This window comes from Lingula anatina, chromosome 2 (genome assembly GCF_051362555.1).
Source record: "Lingula anatina isolate TDL-2025a chromosome 2, LinAna3.0, whole genome shotgun sequence".
Taxonomy (NCBI): Eukaryota; Metazoa; Brachiopoda; class Lingulata; order Lingulida; family Lingulidae; genus Lingula; species Lingula anatina.
The window spans coordinates 32673934-32701598 of NC_141768.1; the positions used below are offsets into that span (position 1 = coordinate 32673934).

The 27665-nt window shown below is 35.1% G+C and overlaps 1 protein-coding gene across 1 annotated transcript in view; it reads left to right on the top strand.

Moving 5' to 3' along the window:
* Nucleotides 1-27665, top strand: part of LOC106172173 (ectopic P granules protein 5 homolog) — a 29874-nt gene extending 2209 nt beyond the window's left edge. Inside the window, exons 3-47 of the mRNA XM_087003415.1 lie at nt 4-168; nt 528-688; nt 1028-1110; nt 1438-1583; nt 1806-2011; nt 2669-2771; nt 3277-3397; nt 3620-3776; nt 4060-4203; nt 4580-4725; nt 4924-5075; nt 5261-5401; nt 6473-6502; nt 7766-7930; nt 8351-8473; nt 8758-9005; nt 9217-9357; nt 9687-9807; nt 10426-10529; nt 10765-10861; nt 11320-11556; nt 11888-12054; nt 12562-12704; nt 14850-14964; nt 15340-15463; nt 15917-16061; nt 16248-16419; nt 16859-16949; nt 17087-17164; nt 17409-17551; nt 17981-18143; nt 18335-18529; nt 18977-19108; nt 19536-19617; nt 19846-19988; nt 20514-20718; nt 21272-21445; nt 21827-22002; nt 22312-22497; nt 22900-23057; nt 23506-23705; nt 23947-24195; nt 24517-24736; nt 25032-25238; nt 25538-27665. Coding sequence (XP_086859541.1) covers nt 4-168; nt 528-688; nt 1028-1110; nt 1438-1583; nt 1806-2011; nt 2669-2771; nt 3277-3397; nt 3620-3776; nt 4060-4203; nt 4580-4725; nt 4924-5075; nt 5261-5401; nt 6473-6502; nt 7766-7930; nt 8351-8473; nt 8758-9005; nt 9217-9357; nt 9687-9807; nt 10426-10529; nt 10765-10861; nt 11320-11556; nt 11888-12054; nt 12562-12704; nt 14850-14964; nt 15340-15463; nt 15917-16061; nt 16248-16419; nt 16859-16949; nt 17087-17164; nt 17409-17551; nt 17981-18143; nt 18335-18529; nt 18977-19108; nt 19536-19617; nt 19846-19988; nt 20514-20718; nt 21272-21445; nt 21827-22002; nt 22312-22497; nt 22900-23057; nt 23506-23705; nt 23947-24195; nt 24517-24736; nt 25032-25238; nt 25538-25841 — 6963 coding nt within the window. The 3' untranslated portion in view covers nt 25842-27665. The remainder of the gene's footprint in view (nt 1-3; nt 169-527; nt 689-1027; nt 1111-1437; nt 1584-1805; nt 2012-2668; nt 2772-3276; nt 3398-3619; nt 3777-4059; nt 4204-4579; nt 4726-4923; nt 5076-5260; nt 5402-6472; nt 6503-7765; nt 7931-8350; nt 8474-8757; nt 9006-9216; nt 9358-9686; nt 9808-10425; nt 10530-10764; nt 10862-11319; nt 11557-11887; nt 12055-12561; nt 12705-14849; nt 14965-15339; nt 15464-15916; nt 16062-16247; nt 16420-16858; nt 16950-17086; nt 17165-17408; nt 17552-17980; nt 18144-18334; nt 18530-18976; nt 19109-19535; nt 19618-19845; nt 19989-20513; nt 20719-21271; nt 21446-21826; nt 22003-22311; nt 22498-22899; nt 23058-23505; nt 23706-23946; nt 24196-24516; nt 24737-25031; nt 25239-25537) is intronic.

Below are 27665 nucleotides of genomic sequence, written 5' to 3' on the forward strand. Positions count from 1 at the left end.
CAGCAAGCACAGCAGGACAAACATGAGTTTTATGAACTGTTGATGAACTACTACAGGGCCCGTGTCAATTATGTCAATGGTGAAGGAGAGTTAAGTGGCTTACAAAAAGAATTCAAAAGGCAGGAAGAAATGGTGTGGGTGACATCAGAGCACATCGCAACAGCTCAAGTAAGAAAAAAGTGCTTTTTGTTCAGAAAAAATTTTAGGTTTTTTTGCATGTTTTTGATAAAATTTAGGGAAAGATCTACATATCCCAGAAAGAAAAATCAGTCGCACTCTTAAGCCCAAATAAACATTTTTCATTCTTAGGAATGTTCCAAATGACAACTTTGTTTTCAAAAATTCAGGAGTACCTTCACCCTTTAAAGAATATTCCTCTCTTATTCATTGTCTTTTTTCTACAGTGACTTCAAATGGTGTGTTAAACTGAACCAAGCTGTTCAAAATATCCGAAGATATTTAGAATTATACCATGAAATCATTAGTTTTTTTCACCTAAAAATAATAACATTGTTTTTTTTATCCAGGGTACCTGTTTGGACAAAGTCAGTGTGTCAGAAAATCACCAGTATTTACAAGTGACATTTGATGACAAGGTTGCAGGGGATATTAATAAATCGCTAAGCAGCATTAGGACAGCATTATATGACTCCTTGGCATTGCATGCATATTCAGCTCAGCTTTCTAGGTTGGTAAAAGTATTAAAGGCATTAAAAGGAATATGCTCAATTTGTCTTTTTGATTAATTGAAACTAAGATCGGATTATCACAATTTATTAATTTTTTTATTACAGTAACCATGGTGATATGATAGTGATAATCAGGTTGTTACAAACAATAAGTCAGATTTTGACATGCCTGTTGTTTCTTTCAGTTAAGTTCATTGTGTTGCATATGATGCATGCATGAATAATGTGGATAGTTTCCATTCTGTTTGTTATTAGGTTAATACTTAGTCATTTTTACATAAATATCTACCTCAATGTTCATTCTTACAATGAAATTGATTGGTGTATTTTCCCCTCAGGCTTCAAGTTGAGTCCTACATTCATCAACTTTACATAAATTGCCCCATTCTACAAGAAATTCCCAGAAATGCACCGGTTCAAGGTAAAGCTATGTTATAGAATGTAAGATTTTCTACATAGTTTTATGTCTTGAATGCTGCTTAAAATATATATTCTTCGTGTTAGCAGTTTCTAGTCCATGTGATCACTGTTTGTGCAAAGTTAAGGTAAATTATATTTCTGTAAATGCATAGTTTGGTTATACTGGGGTTTGTTTACACATTTGTGATTTATAGAATTAGATTAAAAGTGAACAAAATCTTTGTGACGGTTCTTCAACATGACTGTTTGAAGATCCAAAGAAACTTTTTTATGTAAAGGAATTTATTGAGCATATACAACAAACTCAATATTTATGCTTTTGTTGTAGCTTTTTTGCCAGAGCAAAGGAGTCCACAAGCAGATCAGCAAATGTCAATGTTGAAGAAGTGCATAAGTATTCTTTTTCTATTCCAAAGAAGACCTGTGAAAGATGAGCAGTTCACTCAGGATGCTAGAATGTGGCTCACAAGATTGGTATAGTCCTTGTTCTGGCTTTTTTTAAATTATTTTGTCCAAACTGAATTTGTCTCTGTTTGTTGATAGACACACTTCGTTGAATAAGATATAAAATATAAAAACTGTATTAATTGTGTTGAGGACTTCTTTTAATATACATGTACAGACTCTGTCAGTTGAAAATGTTAGCAAATTGCTACATACATTGTTTTTATAGCTTTCTATCTTTTGCATTATTAGGTGGCAAGTTTACTGAGGATAGCCACATTGGAAGACCACTGGTTTATATTAAACCATGTGCTGCGCTGCCCAGCAGGTGTGGGCAAGTGGGCCAGTAATTATATCCAGCTTGTCCAGCCCAGATTGTCCAGGGGGCAGAGCTCCCTTGGAGGACCCTTGCTGGACAACTTCATAGCCATGCTGGCCACTTTGATGTTACCTGTGAAGTATGTAAAGCCTGTGGTATTGTGCAGTATTGTTGTGCACTGTTAAATGATAATTTACTGTTACAGTTTTGTTGGGGAATAACATCACTGAAGAAATTGCTATCAACTGATTTGTTAACTATATGTTCTTCTGGTAGTGATATGCATTTTATAAAAATTTGAAATATAGTTTGGTGCTCATAAATTACTATCAAGTAAATTCCTTTATTATTATTATTATTATGCTAAAATGATGCTATTCAGTACTTTAGCATATGATTATATCTGAATAATGGGAGGTATGAGAATGTTGTGTTTTTATCTCTGTTTATCTGTTAATCACCAGCTTAACTCAAAAAGTTTGGTATTGATTTTGATAAAATTTTCAGGATAGGTCAAAAAGGGGCCAACGTGAAAGTGATAAGATTTTGGTGATGATCCATGAATTATATTTGTTAATTATTTGTTTTGGGAGAGGTCTGCACTCTTTGAGTGCTTTTCTAGTTGTGTATTGTATTGTTGTTGTGAAACAGGCTAATCTACAAGTGATAAGATTTTGGTGATGACCCATTATTTAATTAATTAATGAATGATTAATTATAAGTGAATTATTCATTTTGACATAGGTTTGCACTTTCTGAGTGCTTTTCTAGTTATTGTATTGTTTTTCTCTCCCAGGGCCAGGACTGACTTTCTCAGTCATATGAATGTGTCCTTGACCCCCTCAGCAGACAATGGGGTGGACAACCCCTGGGTGCTGGTAGACTCAGATGGAGAGGAGGTACCAAACAATATGAACCATTTGCTTTAGAATAGTGAGCTTGTGTGGTGCAACACTGCAAGAAAATATGTACCGGTGTATATGTATTAATTGTGAATATTGAGCAGTTTCATCAGATGAGTTGTATTTCCATAAAAATGTTAGGATTCCACACATTTTGCATGATTTCTGGTTAACAGCATTAAGTTTCTTCATATCATATTATAACAGGAACAGAATACACTCATTTCTCAAACAAAGACCTACTTTTTTCAAATTGGTTTATCCACAACAAATACACAGACAAAAGTAGACATATATATGTAGGTGGACATAAAGTATAAGTAGTATTATTACCAGGGTACAAGTATTATGTCCTGTAGTTATCTTGTGACAAAAATATATCATGGAAGAAAATTAAAAAATAGAAAGAAAAAATATTATAGCAACAGATTACTTTTAAGTAATTAAAATTAGTTTTGTTTGTTTTGGAAACAGTAAGAGCGAGAGTATTGTATTTTTGAAGGATGAAGACCCAGCCAACAGTTGGCAGTACTTGCAGGAGAATGATGTGGTGGCTCTGTTGCATCAGTTTCCATTAGATGCCGTGTTCAGGCATGCTTTACTTATAGAGACAGACGAAGAAGGTCAGGACATACTCTTATTCAATTTGTGCAGTTGTGATTATGTAAAAAAATATATATATACATTAGTAATTAGAATAATAAAACTTTGACTGGCATAATTGAATAGATGAGAAAAAAACAGTATAAATGGACAATGTGGTATAATTCTTATGACTGAAATAAGTGTTGATTTGAGATAAAGGCTGGAATATTTAACAAGTCATTATATATTTTTCATTTTAGGACAAGATCTTTATTTTATACATAAAAGTTCAGAGCAGTCCATGCTCAGGTTGTTTGCCTTTGCCACTAGTCTCATGAAGATTTTAGGACAAGGTTTGCAGACTTTCAAACTAGGAAGATACAGGCAGTTTAACAAGAGAATTGGAAGATTGGTCAGGTAGATGCCAGCGTTTTGTGTTCTAGTTAATATAAGGGTCATGTCTAGGTTTGGCATTATATGAACCCTAATTGATGAACATATTAAAATAAGTATGTTTATGTTTTTGTTGTTGATGTTGTTGTTTATTGTTGTTAAATGGAGACAGAAAACAGGCCTTGGTTGACTCTTCATCTTTTTTCATTTTTTACAGATTGATTGAACTTAGCTGAACTGTGTTTGCAGAAAAAACAAATATTGTATACATGATTTTTAAATGATATTCCTCAATTTCATAATTAAGGCATACCATTCAGTTTGTGTCTGACCACTGGATGAACTTCAAAAGTGCATTTACGCACCTCCCAGAGCAGTCCAAGCAAAGGCTACAGCTTGAACTTGATCATGTTTTTATGAGGGCAACTGACTGCATTCTTTCTGCACAGAAGTGAGTATGGATCCCATGTTTTTTCAATGTGGTGATTCGTTATGCAGATTCGAAATAACCAACTTTTATGCTTTGCTGGAAATATACAGGGACATAACCAGACCTTTTAAAATTGTACTCACAGATTTTCAAAATGCCCAGGTAGAGCTGAGCCTTAGTCTTGGTATATTCATTGGTTGCAATATGGCAGTTATAATACTTTAAAAAAGTAGGGGGTTCAGTTATTGAATGAACAAATGTTGTAATATAGATAATTTGATGGTAAATAAAGGTTTTTAATAAATTCAAATATAAGACAAGAACAAGGAAATAGTTTTTTATAACTTGTCATTTCTTACTGATTGAAAGTTCTTTTTACTTTTTGATTTTTTTTCAGGCTTGGGTCATGGCAATTCATGGCTGATATGCCATATGGCAGTGTTTCCATGGAGATGATGTGGAAGTTACTATGGTTACTACATTTTGTTGATGCAGGGGAAACAGTGCAATTTTCAGTAGAGATTTGCAAGCAGAAAATGAAAGGTGACATAGTAGAAATGTTAAATATATGTGATTTTAGAAATTATTTTTGTGATGCTGCTGACAGTAGACTGGCTGTAAAAGAGTCCAAAATCACAAATCAGTGTAAAGAACTAGAGATTTCTTCAACATTTACACAATGCATGTAAGACATTGACAAAGTGAAAACTGGTTTCTAGACTGAAATCCTGAATTTTGCAGATCCTGACAGCAAACTCGCTTTTGAGGAGAAACTGCTGGCAATGCCTCTCTCAGAGGCCACCTACTTGTTGACAGCATTCACCAATATGGCCAGGTCCAGGCCTCCTGAGGACATAGAGTTTGTTAATGCCATCACAGAGGAAATGTTTGAGGTTGGGTTTTTGGACACATTGGATTTAAAGGATTTTGGTTGCATTTTACCTTAAAATTTAAATACATGTTGGTCTTTTGGAATGTTTTACAAGATTTACTTTGCATATGAAATAACAAAAGATTCATTTCTCTGTTTTTGTTTTTCATCTCTTTTGATAGTATTTACGATACATAATTTTTGTAGATATCCTATGTGAGCACTCATACCAGAGAATTCTGCGCCAAGACTGGCCGGCAGCTCCTGTCCACACTGGCCACGTCACATCCATGTATTATTTCTACTCTGCTGCGGCTAATACAGCAACACCTTGACACAATTGGAATGGTAAGTCAGGCCTGATAACTGTCTGCTATCTGTTATTTTAAGTATACACATACTGCTTACTATACTTTTTGCCATAAGCTGAGTCTCTCTGAGTCACATTTAGCTGGACCCTAATTCATGGACATTTCTCTGAAGTTGTAGTCATTTTGCTTCAAACCTATGGTGATTACTCACTGCTTTCTAATGCAGGTCGGGTTTAAAAATGGACAGGATCTGTTTATTCCCAGAGTTTGAATAGTTTTGTATTATTTTATTTTTCTTTATGTGTAAATTGATTTAGATGTCTGTACAATTGTCAGCTATTGCTGGCTTGTTTTAAGCTGACGGCAAGAGTAGATGTACACATTGCCACTGCATTTGGGTACTAATATAGAGTTTTAAAAGATATGTACTTGTTCTTGGTAGCCTTGATAGAGTACAGTGTTAAACTTCGGTTACCTCTGTAAATAAAAGAAAGGTTTATTTCCTCTGAGTATTTTGGCTTGGACATCATCAACTTTTTCAACTGGTGTGGTGTGATAGGAGAATAATATTCTTTACACCATATGTAGAAATGCAGCTGGGTGGTATTTTTCAGTGATATAAGAAATAAAATTAACATTACTTATTGTTAAGTACCTTTGGTTCAAAATAATAATAATTGATAATATTTCTGTAAATGATGAAATATAAACATTATTATTATACCATTGAAGTCTCCACTGGAACATGAAAACTTTATACAGGTATTAATTATTAAAAAAAGTATGCTTTTAGTATTTTGTTGATTTTCTTCTTTTGCACAAATTTCTATGTTGTGTTGTATCAGACATGCTTAAAAATTAGGAATATGTTGTTGAATTTACTCCCATATTTATCCAAGTCAGTTTTATTTTGCAAAATAAAAATTAGTTATGTTCTACCTTTGGGTGGTAGAAAGCCCTATGTTCAGTTAAATGATCTTTTAATCATTCACACAAGGAAAGGACCTTGAATGTATCCCCTTACAACTTTTATTTGGTTTGACATCCCTTACATTTGACTAAAAAACTAGTATTTATTTTGAGTTGGTTTCAATTATTTTGCTTTCAGCTCTCTGACCACAAAACAAAATTGTTCACGGTACATTTTCTGTAGGGGTGGTTTTGGGGCATATATCCTTTTAATGTTTCTTTTTGCACTGGTCAATTGTATGTCAATGTTTTTCTCTTTTTAACAGTGGGTCTTGATGGCTTCAGAAATGTTTCTAATCAAATGTATTTATTTGCTTTTTGAGCACTTTTCTTAATTTTTTTTTTTTTGTTCTCTAATTAAAAAAAAAAGAATTTGTTTTCTCATACTAAATCTGATTTCAATGAAATGTCAGAGGAAAAGGCATACTCATCATGACTGTTGGCAAATCTTTTTTGTGGTTGTTGTATTTATAGCAATGGAATGGTCCCTACTTCCCCTGTATGTGCCATTTTTATTTTCTTTTGATTCTAACAAAAAGATGCCAAGCTTTATGTTGTAGAAGATTTAAAATGGGAATACTTGCTACTACTAGTGTGATAACAATTACTGCACCTTGGTATATGTTGTTATTTACTTTTGGTTGTGGTAAACAAATGCATCATTCAATTTTTTTTACTGTGACAGCTTAACAGTAACATTTTCCAATAAAATGCATGCATATTTGGATTTGCATAAAAATGAAAGCACGGCGATTTTTCAGTAAGCGCAGTCAGAACAGATGATCTGTGGACTAACTGATCTGCCGACCAAATATGGCTAGCCCCAGTGCTTAAAAGCAGCATTATTTAATCTCCTGATGGTCTCCCTGCCTCCACATGTGCCATTTAACGGATTAACTCTCGGCTCCAAGGTTAGATTGCAAGGGCCCTGCAGCGATGGTGTGTGTGGTGGCAGGAGGCCATCAGGAGATTAGTAAACACTGCTGTTAAATGAGTCAGCCATATTTAGTCCACAGATTTGTTAGTCCGCGGATCAGCTTGTTCAGTATGCCCTCAATATCAAAAAGAACACAGTCCCTTGTGAACTATGAAGAATATAACCCAGAACCTTATTTCCTTTCAGTGGGTCCTATTCTTGAGGTTCCCTTTGGACTGGCCTCTACTTGTTTATCAGTAGGCACAGTATGAAAATAGACTTTAGAATCTGTGTTTTGGCAGACAAAGCAGATGATGGAATGCTAGTACATTTTGAACATATCAGTTAGTTTTAATTGATCATTTTAAGCAATTAGATGAAATCTTGTTTCAGTAGAAGTGGATAAACAGTTAGTGACATATTCTTATTGTAATGGAGTGAAATAGGTTTTTCATTTTCTCTTGTTTAAAATTGGTGAAAACTATTTTTTATTTTCAATTTACTCTGACATTTCAGGTGTCCATGTATCTGTTCCGTGAATTGCCACTGTTTTTATGGGAGCTTACCAGTGAAGATCTTGAGACTATTCACCACTGGGTGTTGAACTTGCCATTGGTTTCCACAGAAAACCAGCTGGGGAGACTCATACTCAGCCGGCTCAATTATGGTCTAACCAAGCAGGTAGATAGTGTCTCTTCTTTGAACTTATTTGTGTGTTAATCCATCAAATTAACCATTTGATGTATATGAAAATATTATTGTATCTTTTATTGTTTGTATGGTCAGTAAAACCCTAGTAAGGTAGATATGCAAATTTTGACCTTGATGCAGATAACTTCTATATTTTTCTATAGCTCATTAATTCTTAATACCAAAACAAAGAGAATAGTGCCATACATAGTCATTTTAGCCAGTTCCTAATGCTAAGACTCCACTTGTTAAGCTACCTTAGAAAAATAAAATTCAGTTTAAAAATGATTGACTTCAGTAATATGTGAATATATTATAAGGGAAGGTATTCAAAATAAAATGCCATTCATTTATAACTTAAAGCACATCTGTACCTGATGTCTCATTCTTATGTCCAATAATTTTCTTCAGGAAGATCGATTGTTCCTTGACATAGCATTCCATCGTAAGATAGCCATTTTGATAGTAGAATCGTACCTGAAGCAAGTGGCAGCAAAGGGGATGAGTGGGGTTATCACAGAAGGAGTCAAACAGGTGAACGATAATATCCTTAATATATACTAAATATGTGCTAAATTTGTTTTGGCAAACAAACAGGAGAGAAGAAAAATTTTTTTTTCATATTTTTCATAGAAATTAGGTGGAGAGAATAATCTGACTAACATTAAATTTGCAATAGCAATAAAAAATGTTTCATAAATTCAGAATTTGGATTAATTATGTTAAAAAGTGGTGTCAAAATGGACCAAAGGTTCGTTTATCATTGTTTGGATACAACTGTGTCGATGCCTAAAAAATTAAGATGTTTTACCTTTTAGGTGGCTTCTGTTGTTAGCCAACAGAAGACATCCCAGCAGCAGTTTCATGACTGGGCATGGGACACCATATTGAAACTGCGTCTCCACAAACATCAACAGCCCAGACCAGTGATGGGAGCCAATGAGGACCAGGGATTTGACCCTTGTGACTTATTTGACCCAGTTATGTTGGTGATCTCCAAGATGACTGACAACAATGGTGCTCTTGCATGCTATGTTGCCACTGTGATGACAAAAATTGGACATAGGTAAGATTTGACCAGAAGTAAAGGGCAGCAGATGTGATACATGTGCTCGTCTACAAGGATATGAATATAATATTTTTAATCAGAATGAATTAAGAGGCAAATTTTTTTTAAAAGTGACTCTAAAATTTAAATTCATTCAGTATTTACTGCAGCATGGAAATATTGTTTTTTATACTATGAATTGAAGTTACAAATATTGTTGTTTTTCCAGTGTATCAGAGTTTTTGTCAGCGGGTCTCCCCAGACTGCAGTGCCTGGTACAGCAGCACCATTACACTGCAGTCATCCAAGTGCTATATGTGATTGTGCCTCTTTTTTATGACAATCCACAGCCATTGATCAAAAGTGAACTGTAAGTGAATTTTTTATTTTTCATAAGAAATTTTTATGGATATATAATTGAAAAGATTTATTGTTTTTTGATATTTTCAGATTTGAAAACAGTTTTAATTATCTATTTTATCCACAATTTTCAAACTGCATGTAAATTTAGTCCTTATTTTATTAATTATATAAAACTGAAACTAAAACTTGCCCCTTCAGCCAAGGTTTCATTTTTGTCACAGCTTTAGCAGTCTTAGAGTTTTAAAAGACAAAGATAGACTATTATTTCATTTTCATTTGTAGAAAATATTTTTTAACCTCATCAGTTATAGACTAAATGCTTTGGTAATGTTCCAGGTTCCAGACCATACTGCATTCCCTGCTGTCTGCAGACCAGACTTATGCTAAAATGGCCAAAAGCCTGCTGTACTCTGACTTCCCAGGGGAGATTGTCAAAATGCTGGCTTGTATGATACAGGTAAAGGTTTTAATCTGCCAAAGGCTTTGGAAGCCTGGTTTACATTTTCTAACATGGTTGATAAGGGTTAATCCAGACGTTCAGGTCCAGTGCATGCTAACTTCTGCATTTTGCATTGGTGCCAACTTATCACAGTTATCATGATTTGTTGAACCCCTAGAAGGCCATGTGACATAGTATATATCATTTGTGATTAGCAGACTGGATTGTGTTCAACTGTCATTGAAGTTTGAATATGGTGGACATAATGGAAAATTGAAAGGGAAGAAACTGGTTGATGTTGGCTGTTAAATTCGGGCTTATAGGGGTTATATTCTTCACCTAACTAGCTGAAATGTTTGGTTGTGATATTTTTAGTGATTCATTTCAAAATATGTCTGTAATCTTGAGTACATAAGATTTCACTGTGAAGCTGCAGTCTAGATAGCGTGAAGCATTAAATGGAATATATAAAAACAACTGTATGTTTTATTTAGATTCTGGTTTTGACGTAAGGGCAAAAGCTATCACAACTTATCACTTGAAAATGAGAATGCCACTTACTACATTAGTTGCACATATTAATTCAATTATATATATATATATATTTGGTGGGGCTAAAAAAACTTTATTTACCAGACCCAGATTAATGGTGCCTCAGCCATGTTGCCCTATTCTCCACCAATGGTGATAGAGCTTTGGATGAACATGCTCACACAGAACACTGTTTGGTACCAAGACAGGTGACCTACCTTTACTCCTGTACAAGATATGATTTTTGTTCTTATTTAATGCCAGGTGCTTCAGCAATCCTCTGTAAGAGCCTTGTGTGGCAGTTTTCTTTTTTCATAAAACATCACACATTTAATTAGGATTCACGTATTGGTTTAATGGAGATGTTTGAAAGATTGAGAGTATAAATCAGCACTTTAATAATGCCTTCTTATTTGTCAAACTTGAGTGTTTTATCTCTTTCAGGAATGTGCAATATCTGATCAATTTTCTCATAAAGTCAGGACATAGCTGTAAAGGTGGAAAGGAAGTGATTGAGACTCTGATGTATAATCAGTACAAGGTAAAACATTCTGTTATTCTCTAGTTTAAATGAATTGAAATCAGTGTATTTTATTACTTTGATCTTCTGTATGCAAACAGACTGAAATGCTGTCAATTTCTCACAAATAGATCAAAGTCAGCTTTGATTGTTCGTTTGATCTCTTAATGTTGTAATGAGCAAAATTCGGAATGTTTAAGTAGAATAAAAATTGTCAAAGCTTTTATAAGAGCATAAATGATCAATCACAAGCCGAAATATTTTCATACCTTCATCAGCCCAGGTTGGCCATATGCTAACGGTATGAAAATATTTCGGCTTTTGTTTGATAATTTTCATTTATGATCCAACTACCAAGCTAATGAACATCTTTGCTCTTTTATAAGAGCATTCGGTTACAACCTTAATATGGCCTTGCATGGTCACTCTGACATAATGTGTCATCAACACAATAATGAAGCTTCCAAATACCTTTGCAGATGTTCATTAAGAGTCAAGGCGGCCACAGTATGGTGTCATCCCTGGTCAGTTGGATAGCCACAGGCAGTGCTGGCATCCCTACCTTCCTGGAGGGTTCATCTCTGCCTGAGTTTCCCTGGCTGGCATACCACCTCCTCCATGCAGAGGAGCAGTACCAGCATGACTCCCATCTATGGCAGGTGGTGCAAATAGAACTCATCACAAAGCCTAAACTGACTGTGGATCAGGCAGTCAAGGTGGGTTCATAATTAAGGGTGATTGAGTGATATGTGTTATGATGAAATTTTTTTCTATTTTTAGATTTAAATAATTACCAAAATTTGCAACTGGTATCTGCATTTTATTCATGCTAAACAATTGGATACATTATCATTCTTTGGAGTCTGTAAGGGGAGGGATTCTCTCTTCTTAGATGAAGTTGACCATGCAGTGCCAATTCAAATTTGGAACTTACCTGATATACTTTAAGAACTAAATGTCTTTCAATGCATTAACATTTAACTCTTAAATCCGAATTTTTTGTATGGAAAGAGTATGCTTCTATATTCATATGTTCTTTGGTTGTAGAAAGCCATAACCAACTTAAAGATAGAAGGTAGTCTACCTGCCTCCAGACTGTGCATCTATCGCTGGGGTCAGCAGGCACTGGACACTGCAGTGGACCATCCTTTACTACCACTGCTCTGGCAGAGATTCTTCCAGCTGTACCTGGGCAGACCGGCTCATACTCCGGGGTAAGTATTCACTGGAAGAAGAAGTGGGACTCCTATTTTCACTGGGAGCCCTATTAAGCCTAGTATATTAAGAAAGCACACCATTATTCAAACTAGCCATGTTTGTTTTAGAGATAAATTATACACTTTAATTTATTTACAAGAGTTTAACAAGAGATTAAGTGCAATGTTTACAGTTTGGGTGAATCATTTATTCCTGCAATAAAATTCTTCAGCTATGTTATGCAGTTAAAGTTACAATAATAATGATAATAATAACAATAATATCTTCAAACAACATTAGGAAATCAGAATTATTACATGTACCACAATGACTTCAATATTTCAATGCCTCCTTTGGGACTACAGAACCAAATAGCCTCATTCATTACCATTCATAATGAAGGTGTCTTTGAAATGTTGAAATATTGGAATGCAGATATCTTAATCTGATTTAAGCTGTTGTTTGAAGACAATGTCATTGTAACTTTGAAGATTTTTAAGGTTGTATTGTGGACTGTTGATCAGGTTACCAGAGAGAGGAGGTATAGGCCACAAGTTCTTTGAAAGTTCAGTCAACACCTCCTTGTTGAAAAGAATGAAGAAGAGGCTGAATGAGGCCACAGAACACCACCACAAAGTTCTACAGGAACAAAGTCTGGAGACTGCAGGTACTTGGTCTTTTCTATTGTATTATTTTTTAAAAAAGAGAAGTAGCACACTAGTTTGGATTTTTTGGATTTTGCATTGTTCTTTTGTTTTCTATTCTAAGGACTGAATTAGGTCTTACGGTAATGGAATTTACTTCATGGTTTGATCTCTAAGACTTACGTAATATGCCAAACAATTCGACCAAGATTAATTAATTAATTTCATGGAAATGTCAGTTTGGTCGAATTGATTAAAATACAGCAAATGGAAACCTTTGATATCGTCGGATTGTTAGGGGCATCTGCCAAAACGTCCATCTTTCCGGAAGTATTGCATTTTACCAGAAGTGTTACGCAAGATAAACCGCAATTTTCGCCTAACATGTGTTCAGGCATGTTTTATCCTCCTGAAATCTTATTTTGCTGTGTATAATATGTGCTAACATTACTTAACATTAAAAAAGACGACAATTATAATTTTTAATTATATATTTCCCTCACCTACGATCACTTTCATGATGCGCTTCACAAGTGGGACGAGTATTTCCCCGGAGACAGGTGTTGTAAACAAAGGCCGGTCACTTATATTTGAAACCGGTAGCTTTAGTGGACTTAAACTAGTTATGTGATCTACGTACGCCCTTTTTGAATCTTAATATGACAACTGAAATCAACCGAATTGAAATTTTTTACCAGTCTGAGATCAGTTGTTTTCAACCCGCAAGGTTTGCTCAGCGTCGAGGCGTAGACGTACGTACTTCCGAAGAAAATTCAATCACCCGTATCAAAGAATACCAACTGGTACTCAAACAGAAATCAGTGTAACTTCAAATTACTATTAAGTATTTTATTTAAAAAGCATGTCATATAAAAACATATTGAGAAAAGGCAAAAAACGGAGCGTACCTGTGCCGATAGACATACAGTATTTTGCTGGCATTCTTCCGATTTTCTTACTTATATACTCTCGCTGTGCACAAACTACGGTGCATATTGAAAACCCCACTGATACAACCCGAACTTACAAAAAGCATTTACTTGCCATAATTTTCACAATACAGGTGCATTTATAATTTGACGTGAGAATTGAGCACATGCAGAAATGAGAGACTGGTTTTATCTGGTCTGCTCCAGCATAGCGCAAACCACATGTTAATGAAGACGGTCCCATTTTGGAGGAGGGGTCACAGGAATGGAGTTCGTCGTGGATTACGCTAAATATTATCAACATTTCATGCATCTGGGGAATTAGAAAGTGACTCACAGGTAACGTAAATACCCAGTGGAACTCTCTATGAAGCTCCCATGGAGTTAAGGAAGACGTCATTTTTATTGTTGACAAATCAGTTATCCATGTAGGTGAACAGCGACACGTGTTCGTCAGATTTTGACAGCGCGTGGTATTTGGCGCCAAGAAGTCTGGGCGGTCGATCCCGCTGATCTTTTGGCCGATTGTAGTAAATGTAAGATCTTGCGGTGTTGACTTCAAGAACGTTTCTCCATCTGCATATATATTTCAATCGAACTTGAAAATAAATTGCTTATTCTTCCCGAACTTTTTATTGCTAGCAAATGCGATATATGGTCTATATGAAGGTGTTTACGACGTATTCTACCCACTGTCGATATTTGGTTTCATCCAGAATAGACCTTTTTTTAACCCACCCCCCCCCTCCCCAGTTACGGGCGTGATGAATCAGTCAGCGAGGGCAAGTCTGCTTAATAGCAAAATTTGTATGTCTATAAGCACTATTATTGTCATCGGGGACAAAGGAAAAGACAGGTACGTCATGCTTCCAGATTAGATCTTCAATTAATTGTTTCTTTCTCATTGACGAGAGCTATTGAAAGGACAACAATTGACAAAGGGCCGAGGCATGCAGCATCTATTTCACTGGCTTGAAAATTTACCGAGTCTTGTCGACGATGTGGTCGAACAATCGGAACAAGAAAAAAATTCTGTCCCATGATTTTGACGTATGGACTAATTGTTTGAGCCCAGAAAAATTAATTTTATAAAATAATTTTTGTGGTCGGATTGACTGGGCCCGTCGAAATGCTTGGCACATAACCGTATTCACAATTTTTTTCCAATTCTGTATTAAGAATTGGGAGTTCCAAACTTATGTCTCTAACTTCATGAGTGTTTTTCGTCACCATTTCAAGCAGATGAAGAGAGATCTGGTAGAGATGGTGAGGCAGAGGAGGAAGAGGAGGAGAATCTTTTGTTACATAATGTTGGCTACCAGAAAAGCAGAGAATTTCACCAAAGTCTAGTCAGGTAAAGCCTGGATTACTACGTGTGATCATCAGTGAGAATAAAACATTTATGCTTACTTTCATCAAACAGTATATCATTAACTGTAGAGAAAATGAAGGACTGAAATATATCTTTATATATGGAACCCAAAAGCCTGTTTATAGAAAATTATTCTGTGATCAGTTGTGGATACTTGTGATTTAGGGCATATTGCAGGAATTTCCAGGATTTATTTTCATCATGTTAGGGTCAAACATATGTGATATATATAATATGATATGCCTATTACTAATTGATTTGAACAATTAACTATCTCAGAAGTAACACTTTTCTTTCAGTAGCATTGATACTCTTACACTGCACATTTTTAAGATGTAGTTTTTTTTTATGTGACAGGTATTACCAAACATTAGGTTTCTGGCTTGAGGAGCCCAGACTACATGACCCACATCTGTATCTACCAGGCCTTCCACCACAATATGATGCTGAGAGGCTTCTCAAGCTTTTTCAGAATCAGACAGTAGGTGTTATATGTAGAAATGTTTGATATTCATTTCTTTAAACCCTATGTAACTGGAAATTTAGATCAAGTTAGTACATCTTTGTTTAAGTTTATCCAGTTACATATCTTTAATTTATAAATATGCTTGGTCATAGTCATTGTAAAATGTACAAGAACAATAAATTAATTGTATCCTTGACTAGTTGTAAAAAGAAAAACGGTCTTTCCATTATCTTTTCTGCTTCCAAAATATTTGAAAATTCATGCAAGTATTCCTACTCATAATTGCATTATGTAACTGGATTGCATGGCATCATACATACACACCTGCAAAAATTCTGAAGTTGTTAAAGTTTCTTTTGATTCAAGATCTGTGACTAAATTTTGTGACTAGATTTTTTCATTTTTTTATCAGTACCATTGGCCATTAAAGTTCATTCTATTGATTTCTATATTACTGTACTTTTCTAGGAACCTTGGGTTGAATTTCTTGACTCTGCTCAGTTAGATTATGAGTTGTCCCAGATGGTCAGTGAATGGGTGACCAAAATGTGTCCCAAGGCCAACTACAGGATGAGAAGGAACTCGATGATTGATGCTTATAACCCTCTTGCTGGTAAGTGGTTTGAACCACCTATGTGTAACTGAATAAATTCCATTGTTTCTTGCTACCAGATAATGTTCTTTGATTGTAGAGGCACAGCAGTATTCTTTCACTAAGATTTTTTATATAAAAAAAAAAAGTTAAAAGAAAATGTGAATATAAAAAAGCATACCAAAATAAGTTTTCCCTTTACTACAGCTACAGAGAGAATTCTTGGTAGACTGCAGAGATATGAGCAGCCGCTCCCTCCACCGCCCCTGGTCCCCCTGAAAGCCCCTCTGCCGGATGTGAGTCCCAGCATACTGGGGGACAAGGACACCCTCATCTACACCATCAGTGCTGACCTAGCGGGGCTGGTGGAATACTCAAAGTAAGTGCTATAGAATTAGAAGAAAGCACTCCAAGAATGCAGCCTTTTGTGAAGGCGTAGGACTGCAAATAATATTTATAATTTTAGGAGTCCCAGACTCATTCAAAATTGCACTTCTTTCTAACTTGAAAAACTGTCTATCCTAGCAGTCATCAGAATTTAGGAAAAACTTTTTGACAGGAGTGAAATACATACTATTTTTATTTGCTGAATGTCCATTAGACTGCAGAGTGAAGGCTTTTGCTATCAGACAAAGGTAACTCAGACTACAGTGACCAACACTGGTCAGTCACAGTCTAAACTGTCAGGAGACTTATGAGACTGCGTGCATGCCAATTAAAGTAATTTTTATCAAAATTTTTAAATAAAAAATAAGCTGTTGAGTAAATCATTGCACATGGCAAGGAATGATGGCATGTTCTCTGTCTCTTTATGTCAGGTTATTTATGGCCTCTGTTTCGCAACATCTGGCACTGGACCTCAGTTATCAGGAGCTTCTGCCAAATCTGTACAGGAATGAACCAACCATGGTGAGTTGTGTTGTGAGTTTTAGGTCTAAAGGTAGTTGTGATTATTTAAAAACTTTGTTGACATGTTTGTTTCATTTTGTGTATTCATTTTATTTGAACTGCTGGAGTTATATATTAATTTTTTTTCAAATTTTCAGAAAGAGATGTACATCAGCTGCAAGAGCACCTTCAGCCTGTCTCATAACTGTAAAGGACCCGCTTTTGTGACCGTCAGAGTAAATAAATAAATCTTGTTGTTTTCTATAAAAATCTTGGTTCAGTCCTGTATTAAGTGTTAGAGTTTATGTTGATCTTTTTACAGCCAGTAACACTCCTTATGATTTATTCTGTGGAGTTACTGGAGAATTAAATTTAAGGCAGCAAGGCTAACAAAAATAAATGGATAATAATAATAATAATAATAATAATAATAATAATAATAATAATAATAATAATAATAATGAACCCATCATTTTTCAGTTTGAGGAGAAAAAGCGCAACGAGTCGGTGTACCAGAGAGTTGAAGAGAATCGCAGTGAGTGGAAGCAGCTGCTGGCTCAGTCCTCACAACCTCCACCTCAAAATATCTGCAGTGCTGCTGTTCATGTGGAGAATGTCATCATGTATGTATATATATCGATATATTTAGAAAATACTTAGAATGTCTTGACTATAGCCACAAGCCTGGTTCAGTTTTGGTACGTCTTTGGTTTGTACCAGGATTGAACCAGTAGTCTTCATTAGTGTTTGTATCAAGATCAGGCCTGTAAACTGTTTATGTTTTAGAATATTTATTAAATGCATGCACACTATTTTTGAAAGGAAAAGTGAAGTTAATTTGATTTATGTAGTTCATAAACACTTGATTGGACACAAGTGTTGTATATGTGGTTCATACAGATGTGAAATGTGCCCAGATAGATATTAAATTTGAACATTTACCTCGTACATTATATTGGATCCATGTGGAGAAATAGTGTGCAGTACATTAGGAAGGAACTCCAGAATACATCTTTTTTGATAATAAAATATGCCTAATTTTCAAATTCCAGAGCCTTGATCAAAGAAGCACATTCTGAATCCCCTGTCCCTCCTCAGTATTCAAGTGTTGGATCAGCTTTGTTTTACCACATGGCATCCATGATTGGGGATGAAACGAAATATTATCCACCTACAAGGCAGTTCTTCTCATCTTGTATAGAGATTTTGGGACAGGTGCTTGTAAAAAAAAATTGGTCATAGCTTATTAACAGCTAGGAACATTATCAAAAATGATAAAAATCTTAGTTTTCGTAGGTTTGGTTTAGACCTATGAATATTCAGTGATATGTGTGTTAATAAATTACTTAAAAGAAATAGAAATTCATCAATATTGTTGCATTTGCTCAATTTTCTTTCAACTTTAGGAGTTCATTAGCCCCAATCCCAAAGAATCTCTTCCACTGTTGGAGACCATTTTGAAGAGCCCTTCACTAGGGGGTTTACTGGCCCCCCATTTCTTCCCCAATGCCTGCCCCGACACTTTTGTTCGCATGTATGAACAGGTGATTGATGCCTCAAAGAGCCATGGATGTGACGTCACCTTCATGTTACTGACCAAGGTAAGGCTCACATACAAAAATTTTGGTGCTAAAATCATTTGGTTATTTATGCCTCCTCTGCCCTAGTAGTATAAGATTCAGTTAGTGACAAACACAATATATAGATGAATTGATACTTGGTCAGCTGCAACTACTTTTATGCTTAATCCTAAGGCAAAACTTCTTTATTTTTTTATTGGGGTTCTTTAAAATTGTTGAATACAAACTCTGAAACATTTTAATCAATTGAAACATCCAAAATTCTCTTTTAGTTTTTAGTTCTTTAGTTTTCTTTTCTTTCTGGCAAAATTTCTGTTTCTGTCAGTTTTCTGCTTTTTCTTTCTCTCCTCTGGGAACAGTCTACAAGTATCCCCTAACCATCAGCCTTAATACATTACAAAATATTTTCCTAATAAATTATGTGATTATAAAAATGGAAGTATGAAGAAGGAAGACATTTTATTCTAGTTTGATGTCCCCCAGTGGCTAGGCAATGTAAGGCCTGTGCACTCAGAGAGAAGCCATCTTGTAGAGACCATAGGTAAAGCTTTGTGCCAGTGTGGTAGTGAACCAGCAGAGAATACACTCATGGTGTTTGAGGTAAGGACCTAAGAAGAGGGACAGATCTTGTGATCACCTGACCGTTGCAGGGGTTCATAGTTTGTTGCAGTGCAAAACTATATCTTCCTGGAATAGTTTTTTGTGTACAAAGTATTCTGATAATATACTGGTGAAGTAGGTTTTCACTTTGTTCCATGTGGAAAGATGATACAAAATTTAAATTTACCTGCAAGTTACAGGGTTTTGACTCTTTTTCAAAAATTCTTGATCACATGTATATGACTGATTCTCATGCCTTTCTGGTAAATTTTTTTTTCTCTCTTTTTCACTGTCATGAATTTAAATTTTCATTCTGACAATGGAACTGATGCGATTTGATAATTAAATAATGTAGATTTTGAATGACAAAAAACAATAAAGATCATATCAATGTTTAAGTTTTTTTTCTTTCTTTTTTTTTTTTCAGGTGTACAGATCACACCTGAAGAAGTTGACATCATATGAGTTTCCTGACCAGTATGGGGATGTCTTGAAATTACTTCTCAATGGTGAGGGACATTTTCCTGATATCTGGTATCACTTTTAGAAATTAATCTTCTGTATATATCTATTGTCTAACCAGGGATTTATTTCTCTGAATAGAATTAATGTATCATAGAAAAGATGACTTCAGAAATTGCAGCTGATGCCAACATGAGGGCATATAATCATATGCATGGTCACACTCTGTTGAAAATATTGTATTTTATTCAATTTCACGTACATTTCTATCCTAGCCTCCAGCACAGGCAAACTATGTCCAAAGATCTGGGGAGATTTCCTGGAGAGCATTGGTTGTAAATATGTGAGACAAGAGGGTTTTGACCTGTCTTATGCTGACAACATGATGCATTCACAGGCACTCACCACCACAGCACAGGTGAAAACTGACATCTTCTCACTTCTGTTTCATGAGATCATTCTGTTAAGTGTATCTTCTTTAAGCCTAATATGTGAAATTCTTCCAAATCAGTTACATATTTGCAGTAGTGTACCATTTTTTTCCTAAGATCAGCAATACATTTGCTTAAAGGTATTAATTATTTTTCTTTGTGATTAACTAAAGTTAAATACCTGTTTTTTGTCCTTTCCTACATTAATCTCAGATAAGCTTTTGGGTGTAAAATCGGACCCTTTTCAACTTACATTGTTTTCTTTCAAACTCTCTTTTTTCCATACCTAGTAATATTTCACTTTCCCCACTGAACAAACATTTAATCTGATTTAACAGCTGCCTCAGAAATTAGTTCTGAAAAGCTTATTCAATGAGAAGATATTTGAATATTGTTTTAATTTATGCTGATCAGACCGTAAATAAAAGCTGACATAACAGAACTTTCAAAACATCTCAAATTATTATATTACACATTGTCATATAATGCTTTTTCCTTTCCTTTTTTTTTAGTTCAAAGAGAGTATCGACTGGCTGTCTACTTACTTTATGAAGTTGAGGACCACCACCCCCAGCTTGGCCTCATTTGGTCTGTACTCCCAGTGGAAGCCGTATGTGACCAACATCAGTGTGTTCCTGGGCTATCTGTGTGGCAGCCTGGTCCTCAAGACAGTGGGCAGTCTACAGGCTGGACAGGCTAATTTTAACCCACAGGAAGGTAAGGCAGGTCATATACTATGTTTTGATTTTAGATATCTGAGTTATGATGTTTGCACAGATTAATTAAGAAAATTCAAGGCATACAATGCAGATAAACATGTTTCGTGTAATATCGGAACTGGAATATGATAAGTCAGTGGTTGGAGTTATTCCATCACAGTTTCCATTGTATAATAGTAAATTATATTACAATTATAAAGATATATTGGTTCATTCACATATTGGCAATGCAAATTCCAAAAACAGAATGGTAATGCACCATTTGTATTTTTATTATATTATATTGTACAAGGTCATGATATGTACCAGTACAGAAATAAATTTGGAATTGAATATAAATGCTTCACTTATCCTTACATTTTAATTTTTCACAATATATTAATTTTTTAGTATTTTCTTATTGTACTTTTTGACACGAGGTCAACCAACTTTTCAAAAAATTTCAATCAGAATTTTAGGTACTACTTACAAAGCATTTTTGAGGGAGTTAAATGAGTAATTCGTGTCGTTCAAATTCAATGACTTACTATTGTATGAAATGTTTTCCACAGGAGCCGAGTCTGTGTGGCAGGCCACAGTCCAAGTGTTTGCACCATGGCTGGAACCTTTACACAGAGACAACGGGGAAGTGCTGTGCCCATGGATTGTTGGAGATACCAACACAGCCTTTGACATGGTGGCCATGTTCACTGAGAGTGTGGCCTGCAACTTCAAGCAGTTTGAAGGTTTGGGCTGAATGCTTTTCAAGATTCCAGTTGAAATGTGATATTTTTGTATCGTATCATGTACATACATACCTGTAGATAGTATACGCTTTGTCCAAATGATGTACAAGGTGTTGTGGCATATATATTGTTCTGGGTGATAGTATATTTTCTCACACATGCACATGCATGTTATAGGTTTTGGCATACATTGTGTTTTCAGTTATTTAAATTTACAACAAATTAGAATAACTTATAAATGTATCTTTTATAAAGAATTGAATATTAGAAATCCATTAGACAGCTCATACAACTCTGTAACTATGCACACCATTCCCCTTGAACAAGTATATGCAGCTTTGTACTTTTACTTATATGCAGCTTTGTACTTTGTAATTCTAGGCTTCATCCCGCCCTTTGCCAGGAATGCCCTCACCCTGGTGTGGGAGTACTATGTGAAGGTGTTATCTGCAAAGAAAACCCCAGAACACATTCTACAAGTCTTCCATGCCAGACTGACTACACTTCAGTGGGGAAAGTTCCTGCCAGATCTGCAGACTTTAGAACTGATGGTCAAGGTAGGTTATGATTATTTAATATGGAGGTGTTTGTGCATTAGACTTGTGGTTTTTACTTTAAAGTAAATAGGTAGATATAGTGGTATATGAATACTTTAATTTTTGAAATAATTAACATGTAAGGCTTTTTTTGTGCGACAACACAATTTTCACTCAATTAACACTCAATTTTCTCCAAGAAGGTTCACGAACTGTGAATCTGGTCATCTGCCGATTAATTCAAGAATCTAAGCAGGGGTTGTTATGTGTTTGGACCTTATGGAACAGAATAGAATAGAAAAGAATAACAATTTGTCCTCTCTGTTTCAGCTCCAGGCTGTGGGCACCAGGGAAAGCTTTGTATTCCTTGGGTTGGTCTTCACACAGATGCCTTGGCAAGATATCGTCAACTATTACCTCACACAGCAGCCTGTAGAGGGCACCACGGGACTCATGGCCATTTTGTTCCAGCTCCTGGTTCAAATGTCTCAAGAGAAAGGACTTATGGATGTGCAGGTACCGACCTGTGTGTTTCTGAAGTGACATGTAATTAATGAGTCCATGCACAAAGCACATAGACTCTTTCAAATATATAACTGTGAATTTATTTTTATAAAATGCATTTTGATTAAGTTTTGACCTCTCAGATTTTGATTCTGATGCTTTACTGGTTTCCAGCTTCTATTAACTATCAACATGTTACGAATACTATAATTTATCTTTATTTGAATAAGATATTACTTATTTTTATAAACCAATATTGTAATTTTTTCATATAAGAAATATGACAGTAAGTCAGCCCATTTAATGAAACATTCATGTGACTACATGTGTATCTGACATATTGAGTACATATCAATCGTGAATTGGAATAGCTTAATTGAATAAGTGAAAATGCATGTTTATGTATATTTCCAGGGTTCAGATTTGCCTAGGCTATTACTTTTAGCAGAATCATTTCCCTGGCATTTCTTGGATGCTGACAACTTTAAGAGAGTATCTGACTGGTTCTTGCAGTATTGTGATCCTAAATGTGTCTTGGCAGAGAGGTCCTCAAACAGTGCAGTGGTCCTGAGGTGACGTGTGGAAAGTTATTAAAAAAAAAAACCTGATCCAGAAAATAGCTAATAGAATTTACATTGCTATCTACTGGAAGATAAATTTACAAGCAAAAAGCTTTTTGTCCGAACTTATTGTCTGAAGTGTTATGGAAAGGCCTACTACAGAAAAAAAATATCTGGTTATTATCATTGCTATGTACCAGAAGGTGATTTGCAAGAAAAAAATTGTCAAAACTTGTTTTTCATTTGAAAGGCAAATGTGTATGTAACAAAATAAAATACTTGAGGCAGATTATTAAAGTGTAAAACTGCTTACTGGTAATTAAACGATCTATATATTGTCTAATTAAGTGTGCATGGGACTTATTTGAATGTCAGTGATTCCTATATTTTATATTTTCCGTCAGTAGCTGTAATAGTGTATTTATAATTTAATTATTCATTTATTACTGTATTTTACCAGGTTACTCAAGTCAGCGGCTGGGTTTGTGAGTGCTACAGGTAGCCCTCTTCACCCTGAAACTCCTCGCAAGAGGGCGCTGTATGTTCACTGTGTGGTAGAGCTGGTCTGCAAGTGCTCCCAAATGAAGGGAGTAGACCCAGAGAACTTCACAACTCTCATTTTAAATCTGCTCACGGAGGTGGAAACTGTGGTCAGCACCAGTGAGTATTGCCCACAGTTTGTCAGCTGGACTTTCTTTACCAAAATTTCTATGTTAAGAATTTAGTTTACAGTTAAAGATTCTTTTCCTATGTAAATTACAAAGATTTTCAGGCAGATTTTCCTGTGGATTGTCATTTCATTATTAAAGATATCTTTTTGGTTGTATTTTCTCAAAATCATTGTTTTAAAACACTTATTTCTTAAGAGTGTGGTAAGCCATTCTCTGTCATATTCCTCCAGTCCCAGATCTATCTGTCCAGTGGGAAGAGTCTGTCACCCTGTGCGTGGAGGTCCTCCAGTTGCTAAATAATTGTAACCCCCAGACGACCACGGTGACAGCAGTCCTGAGGAGTATCTGTCAGTGGATAGAGTCATCTCCATGCACAGTCCTCCTGCTGCCGCTGGTCACAGCAGGTTGCAGGTGCTTGGCCTCCATTGTGCACATGGTGCAAATCATTGAGAACTGCATGGATGCCTTCTTTAATTCTGGTGATTTTCATCTTTATGTATTTTCTGAATAAAAAATACTGCTTTATTTTTTTTTATTTTTTTATTTTTTTTTTTGTTTGAAAATTTATTTCATTCTCTGAATGATCTTTGTATAAGTTAATAATTAGAGTTCTTTGTGTTTGTATTTAAAACATCCAGCATGTAATAGTAATTTATATTGGTATTTAGAAGATACAGCATTTCAAAATTTCATTAATTTTTTAAAAATTGAAATCATAATTAAAATTGTAAATAAATCTAGAAAGACATAACAAGGTGAATTTTATATTTTATATACGTAAGTGTATTCCACACTTCCAGGCTTGGATCTGAGTGAAAGTTATGGGTGGGGTAGGCTGCTGTCAGCCATGCAGATACCAGAGTTGACGTTTCGGGAGTTTCTGGTGGAAAGTTTACGTCAGGGCAGCTATTTGACATTGTACGCGTATGTCCTGCAGCATTTACCAAAATGCCAGAGCCTTGATGAAGAAAATAGCCATATTGCTGGGATAGTGCAGTGGACTGCAACAGCCAAACCAACGTATGTATTATGATTGATTCTAAAGCGTGACATTTTGTCAGTTGTGTATTGTGCACAAATCTACTTGCACTTCACATATTCTATGATAAGCTTAATTATCCAGGTTTGCTAAATTAACAAAAATAAAGTTCTTAAAGTTTGAGGGAAGTCACCAGGTATATTCTGTTTGTTTGCAGTCCTCATATCTGATTTAATTCTATGCTTAGATATTCTTGTTGTTTTATGTTATTGTATTCCTTTAGCTGCAGATAAGTTTCAAGTACTAAATGATTATCAAACACATTTGTTTTCTCAGAAGTGAAAATGAAGCCAAGTTATTCCTGTGGTGGGGTAAGATCCTAGATCTGCTGCTACGGCAGATTGACTTTGGCGCCTCGCATGCCATTGTGATCAGATCTCTGAACAACTTCATCGCAGCACTCACCACACTGGGAGAAGATAAGATAAGTGCTGGACTACTGGGAGCTATAGGTCTTGGCAGGGCATCCAACTTGTCTGTTAGGTAAAGAGATTGAAAATTGTCACTTTCCTGATATTCCGAATTTAAATGCAATTTTGTCCAAGTAGTTTTAACAAAATGTGTATTTACAGTTGCATGTGTTGTATTATGCCCAGTATAGAAATAATTATTTATTGTGGTATAATTTTCTTTGTAAGAAAATGTAAAATATGAGGAAAGTAATTACTTTTACTTTTAAGTAGAAGTTTAAAAATTGTATAAGATACATATTCATTATGGTTAGTTTATAGTTTTTTGGTGGTATGAACCATTTTCTAAATTTACTTCGGTTTATCTCGCAGGTTCCGTTTAGTGGCAAGAAGTCTGTCTGCTTTCCTTCAAGCACAGATCGTGAAGAACAATGCTCTTAGACTCGTGCCCCATGACCATACTCCAGCCAATGTACAGCAAATTGTCACCTCCCTCAGAAACCTCAAGACAAACAAGCAGTACACACCCCTCAAAGAGCAGATAGATTTTGCCTGTCAGTTTGTCAGCTCAAGAGGCAGGTGTTTGAGGGATGCCAAGTTCTTGTTAGCAGAGCTGACTGGGGTCCTGTTCCCAGAGAAAAGATACCTGGCTGTAGTTCAAAATCCTCAGCCATAAATTGTATTTCGAACAGCAAGAGTTGATGGTCTTATTTGGACATGATATTCTCTTTGATTGTTTTGTATGACAATATACATGTTGTATAGAGGTAGCATGTTTCATCAAAGGCATTGTATTCACATTATTTTGTGCCGCATGTCTTGCCTGAAACAGGTCTTTGTTTACAAAATCAACAAAATTGAAGGCAAAAAATGAGATTTGATTGCATTACTTTATATTAAGTCCACAGCATGACTTAATTACTGGTACAGCAAATTGTACTGATTGTGTAGAAGCCATGATATTGAAAATGCTTACACACATTGTAGTGAAGCATGTGGCTGCTGTAATTGGATAAGATTGATAACTTCAAGTGCTTCTTAGCAGGCTCTCTACAAGAATTGAGTGATCTTGACTTGAAGGACCTAGCTCTTACTTTAAGAGGAATGGAGCACCATTGATTGAAAAATATTTACCTCTCTTTGCCTCTAAGCATTGTTTTTATATTGTTAATATTTTTTATCTTGAATGGTTGTGGTTAACCAAGCTTATTATTTTATTTAATTTTTTCATTAATAATTAGCGTTAGAAAATGTTAGAACATCGAGTTGGGGAGATTTTAATTTCCTCCCCATTTGCAGGCTGTGAATGGTTTCAAAGTACTGTTGATATACTTGGCATATGTACATATATTGATAATTCTGGGTCATGTGCCAGTGCACATTGCTTGTTTTTGTGTCTGGTCATGGAATATTGTGGGAAACTGGTGTAATGTGGGAAACTACATGTAGCTGTGCTTTGGGATGGTGACATTTAGAGTTTCAATGAAAGTACATATATTATTGCCATAACTTAAACCACTTGGCAGTTCGATACCCAAAACTGTTGAAAAACATTCTTATTTCATTAATTGTATACACTGAAAACTTGACATGGACCTTTAGAGGAGAGCTGCACTGTGGTTTATTTGATTTCCAGGTCATTCCACAAAAATGTGAACTTTTTAGCCACTTCTGTGATGCACACATTTTGTGTAACATTTGTATATTTTAATATAATTCAGTCAGTTTTATACGACTTTTATTATGGGTGATTTCTTTATAGGAGGATGCTATAGCATTATTTAAAGCAGGTACAATGCAAAGTTATGTAAATGTTACACAAAATGTATGCATCACTGATGTGACTCAAATTTTTACTTTTTTTGTGGAATGACCTTTTCATAGGTTTTGAAACTGCTGTCTGGGAACCAATTTTTAATTAGTATAAAGAAGACCAAGATATTTCAAATGTGAATTACTGTTTCCAAAGATGACACATTTTGATGGGGTATCATTCGATCTGAAAATATTTTTACTCAAATTTTTTGTGCAATATGAACATGTGGTTATGGAGTAAATGTTATAAGAGATTCATGGAATGGAGCTTAAAGTGTTTATGTTTAATGCTAAATATAGCAAATACAGATATTATCAAGTGGCAGACATTTCAATGGGCAACTGTGAGAGATTTATTGCCTTAAGTGTATGCCATCTACGGACTTTATACCATGTAAATTCTAATTCATAAAATAAATATTTGTTGAAATGTTTTAAACGTTTCCTCATAAATGTAGCATAAAATTCATTTATTTGATAAAGAGACGGCTGTCTACTGCTAGATTGATAAAAATATCACATCCAAAACCATGGAAACAATAAACCAAATGATAGGATTACTTGAAAAGTTGGTCTATTTGCATCTTACATAAAATTTGTGTGAGATGACTCAATATAAATGGCTTGAAAATTTATATGTATCTTTGGTTATAAAAGTATAATAAAGCATTTAACACATTGTCAA